The sequence below is a fragment of the Gymnoscopelus braueri genome (genome assembly GCF_963280865.1).
Source record: "Gymnoscopelus braueri genome assembly, chromosome: 7".
Classification (NCBI taxonomy): domain Eukaryota; kingdom Metazoa; phylum Chordata; class Actinopteri; order Myctophiformes; family Myctophidae; genus Gymnoscopelus; species Gymnoscopelus braueri.
Genome location: NC_137608.1, coordinates 55525076 through 55530075, shown reverse-complemented (window position 1 = coordinate 55530075; position 5000 = coordinate 55525076). Strand labels below are relative to the sequence as shown.

General features: G+C 38.8%; 2 protein-coding genes across 3 annotated transcripts in view; one reads left to right on the top strand and one right to left on the bottom strand.

Annotated features, from left to right (window-relative positions):
* Positions 1-5000, top strand: part of LOC308089524 (H-2 class II histocompatibility antigen, E-S beta chain-like) — a 136599-nt gene that overhangs the window by 100801 nt on the left and 30798 nt on the right. The window lies entirely within an intron of this gene.
* LOC308088271 (mediator of RNA polymerase II transcription subunit 27-like) overlaps positions 1-5000 on the bottom strand; it is a gene marked incomplete at its 5' end in the record, with an annotated part of 12651 nt that overhangs the window by 1098 nt on the left and 6553 nt on the right. The window contains 3 exons of the mRNA XM_080432672.1: positions 1-28; positions 1027-1120; positions 2986-3116. The exon at positions 1-28 is cut by the window's left edge and continues 80 nt beyond it. Of these exons, the coding sequence (XP_080288798.1) occupies positions 1-28; positions 1027-1120; positions 2986-3116 (253 nt within the window). The remainder of the gene's footprint in view (positions 29-1026; positions 1121-2985; positions 3117-5000) is intronic.

The window sequence follows — 5000 nt, the reverse complement described above, 5'->3', positions numbered from 1 at the left end:
TGGCCTTCAGCACCTTACCCAGAGTCACCTGGCAGAGAAACAGTTTTACATCATTTTGCAACACTTTACAACACTTTACAACACTTTACAACACTTTACAGCACCTTACCCAGAGTCACCTGGCAGAGAAACAGTTTTACATCATTTTGCAACACTTTACAACACTTTACAGCACCTTACCCAGAGTCACCTGGCAGAGAAACAGCATGCATTTATCAGACACTCTTTATCCAGAGTGACTTACAACAAACAAGGTAAACACTATACCGTATTTTCCGCACTATAAGGCGCACCGTCAGTGCGCCTTATAATCCGATGCGCCTTATATATGTATCAATATTGGTTCCCTTGGTTTCCGCACTATAAGCCGCACCGTCAGCGCGCCTTATAGTGCGGATGAGCCTTATAATGCGTTGCGCCCTATATATGAAAATAATACATTTATTGAAGGTGCGCCTTATACTCAGATGCGCCTTATAGTGCGGAAAATACGGTACATAGAATGTAGAGAGACAGTGCATTGTCTCAGTAAACTAAGATCACAGGTAAACAATGAACGGCTATTTTGGCTTCCATAGAAGACATGCTGCTGGCTTATATAGAATCCAAATGACTGAAATCAGTCGAGGCGACTGAGAACTTCAACCCCACGTTGACATGAGAATGTTTGAAAACCACTGGTTTAAACAACATTAGGAAACAAGCCCAAAAAAACCCAACCCACAACTACCAATATTTACTAGCAACTTTACAAGCCCAAAGTCACTTATAATAAGCAGACATGGCAACACTGGTCAAGTTTAACATAATTATAACATTTTACCTAGAGTCACCTGGTAGAGAAACAACACTTTACAACACTTTACAACACTTTACAGCAGTAAAGATCCTGGTCAACTTGAAAATCTCAAAAGTGAATTGCAGAATTGTATAAAAACTGAAATAGAGCACTTTTAAACATTGCGTGTGTGTGTGTGTGTGTGTGTGTGTGTGTGTGTGTGTGTGTGTGTGTGTGTTCTCTCGTACCAGCAGTACAGCCGATGTTCCGTTGGGTCTAAACAGTTCGATGGTCATGTCAGGAAACATCCTTCCAATACGAGAGATGACGTCATCCACATACCTACACACACACACACACACACACACACACACACAAAATATTTATTTATGTCCACAAAAACAGACGTACAAGAATGTACAAAGGATATAAACACTGCCAGTGCAGTCAGATAATAGGAAAACAGCCAGTTACAAAGTGCATATAAGGCAGAGCATTATTACAAACAATAATGTTGGCATACATGTCAGACACAGCAGACAACAATCATGGGTAAAGGAAACAACGCCTCCTCCACACACACGCACTAGGGCTGTCAGAACGAATTTCACTATTCGAAAATAATTCGAATGTGAATTTTTTTTATAATATTCGAATGCTAAAATTGCCATTCGAATATAGTTAAAAAAAATATATATTTTTTTTTAAATTTATTTTATTTTATTATTATTTTTTCCTGACCTACCAATGCGAAAACAAATGCTTTCATCATGTTTCCCCCTATAAACGTCACTTGTTTATAGAAACAGAGAAAGTTACGTTTTAAAAACTTTAATAGTTATCACAACAGCGAAAGCTGAAAATCAGCTCTGCTTCTCCTCCCTGTCTGCGCACTCCAGTCGCACAGCTGTGTGTCGTTCCTTCATCAAAGTGCAGGAGCTGTAGTGTAGCTCCGCCCCTCGGATCTGCAAGACCACAAGCTTGGCTGATGCAACGCTGTGTGGGCTTGTAGGTCAGCTGTGTTCTCAGCGCGACTCAAAACAGGCACTTGTAGGCAGGAACACATGCAGACATTATTTACGTAGGGTAAGAAGTTGTTGCCTAATATTTCTCTCCTTATCAAAAAACCCGAAAATGAACTAACTATATAAATTAAAGCCATAACCATAACTATAAACTAATAGTTGGTTTCACTATTTTGTTTAGCCTGTTATTAGAGCATTTGTATGTGTGCAGTATGTGTTTATTATTGTACTAAATTTATATAATTAAATGTACACAATTTACATTAAAAAAGACATGATTTTATATAATTATATATTATATAACATATTCGAAAATATTCGAATATTAAAAATAATAAAGCATTGAAATTCGAATGGGATTATAGAGGAGAACTGACAGCCCTAACACGCACACACACTATCTATCTATCTATCTATCTATCTATCTATCTATCTGGTTCACTGATCACACCAAACGTGGCACAAACAGTGTTCAGGTCTGGTAAGACAATAGTCACATCAACAAACTGAACTAATTTGCACTCTGATCAGTGAACATTAGGACTGGATTAGAAGGCAGTGTAGTAAAAGTCAATACGTCTATTCATTTACTTTTAATATTTTGAAGCTGAGGTTCCATATTCACACATAAAGGATTCACTTTTGACCTCCTGACTCAACATCTTCTTCTTGGTCAAAGGTGACATCTTAGAGCGTCAGAGTGGTTAAATGTACATCACACACACACACACACACACACACACACACACACACACACACACACACACACACACACACACACACACACACACACACACACAGGAGGTCGCAATGACATTTATTTATTTTGTGGCGGAAGCACAGTGTAACCCTCAGTGATTAGCAACCATCAGGGGAAGCACAGTGTAACCCTCAGTGATTAGCAACCATCAGGGGAAGCACAGTGTAACCCTCAGTGATTAGTAACCATCAGGGGAAGCACAGTGTAACCCTCAGTGATTAGTAACCATCAGGGGAAGCACAGTGTAACCCTCAGTGATTAGTAACCATCAGGGGATGGATCACCCTGGAGATAACTATTCTGTGACGACTTGAAAAGGTAAGAAAATCCAAAGATCGCTGGCAGTGGTTTTGCCAGAAATAAGTCTGGCAGTCAAAGAGTTAATAAAGTATTCAATCAATCATAAAAACAGCAGAACTTACTGAGGAGGCAGAACCAGAGTACTGGGCTGGACTTTGGGACGTCTCTTGGCCGACGCTCCCATCTGATTGGCCGATCGTTTGAGTGACTGCTGGTTCAACAAACTGGAGGCGAGGCCAGCGTGGTACTGGAGCTGGAAATGTATTCAAATATAAACTTTCACCTCTATGCTTGATTAGGAGCCGTCACAATTATTATATATTTTTTGCATAATCGTCATAATCTTTTCCATGTTGATTTTTTTTCAAACATTTAAAAAAATAGTGGAACTAGCAGATCTACAAGCTCACAACACGTGGCATATTTACACTATTCATGTTGTTGTTTTTTAAGTATAAAGTAATTTCTTTGTATATTTAGGTTATTTGTCATATCTGCACCTGTGCAACTTCAAAGCCTCAAAGCCAAACATAAATGTAATTTGTATACATAATTATGTTCCATAATTCAACGTACATCGTTAATTGTGTGACAAGTAATGGTCATGTAAAATGTCAGAATGTTGACACAGCCCTCATGCTCCATCAGTTGTTCTTTGTTGGAGAAACGCTGCTCATGAGATTAGAGTCGTGAAATATAACCCATTTATTTCACAAAATAATGAATTGGCAAATGATCAATATTGTGTTATATTAGTGTCAATCTCTCCTGCCCTGGATACCAGTATCGGAAAAGCTGCCGATAGATACTGGGGGGGGGGGGGGGGTACCAGGGGGTCCCCAGCTAAATGTGTAAATACAGTGTCACACTCATTTCAACCACTTTAACCATATTTTAAACTTTGGCTATTCAAAAATCATAACATTTGTGCAAATCTTTGATTTTTTTTATTATTTAGCGCACATTTGTAACTCAAATCTTTGCTTCTGAGGATTCTACAAATGTCTTCTAAATCCTAACAGTTTTTGTTTTTTAGAACATATGTTGCATAATATCAGTGGTTCTCAAACTTTTTCATGTCAAGGATTGATTGATTGATTGATTGATTGATTGATTGATTGAATTTTTGATTAGGCAAAAGAATGTAAAACAACACAGTTACATTTATAATACTTTTGTCTAAAAGGTCCGACCAAAAAAGTCCTTGCGGACTTGTTTCCGTTGGGGTCCTTGAATTAATTTCATAGACATATATAATAGCAACCAAACAGTTCAAATCAAAATAACCCCCAAAATTATATGTATTTGTCAGCGGACCCCCATGTGTTCCTGGTCTTAATGGGTTAAATCATGATGTGGTTCTCTGTTGGTTCCTATTCGCGCCTCTATTATATTCCTGAGTCAAGTGTGACACCAAGTGGTTATATTTGGTATGACATGTGTCTGGTAAACCAGTTTGAAGACGTTGACATCAGTTCAACTCAACTAATGCTTAACCTTTGAACCCTGCTGTTCTGTACCAAAAATACACATCTACAGAGTTTGTAGATCGGTTATTTTTCTGTGACGAACACATGGGGTTCGTGCTGTGGACTAAAATAACCACTGCATGTACAGTAACATGTACAGTAACATGTACAGTAACATGTACAGTAATATGTACAGTATGAATGTGTGTGGTTGTTTGCAGTTACTCGCAGTAGGAGTGTAACTGTTAACACAATCAAACAAAACGATTTAAAGCCTGACTATGTAACCTTTTAACAACTATATAGCATAAAGTTACATGTTTATGCAATAACAAACATCCTTCCATAAATGCATAGACTCAGGGGGTCCCTGCTAGGGGCTTGACTGTATTACTATGTATAGACTCAGGGGGTCCCTGCTAGGGGCTTGACTGTATTACTATGTATAGACTCAGGGGGTCCCTGCTAGGGGCTTGACTGTATTACTATGTATAGACTCAGGGGGTCCCTGCTAGGGGCTTGACTGTATATGTATAGACTCAGGGGGTCCCTGCTAGGGGCTTGACTGTATTACTATATATAGGGGAGACAATGAGTTTCATCTAAGGCAGAACTGCCAGTCAAAGAGAAGACTGGCCAATCACAGCGTGTCCTCTTGGGTAATGAAG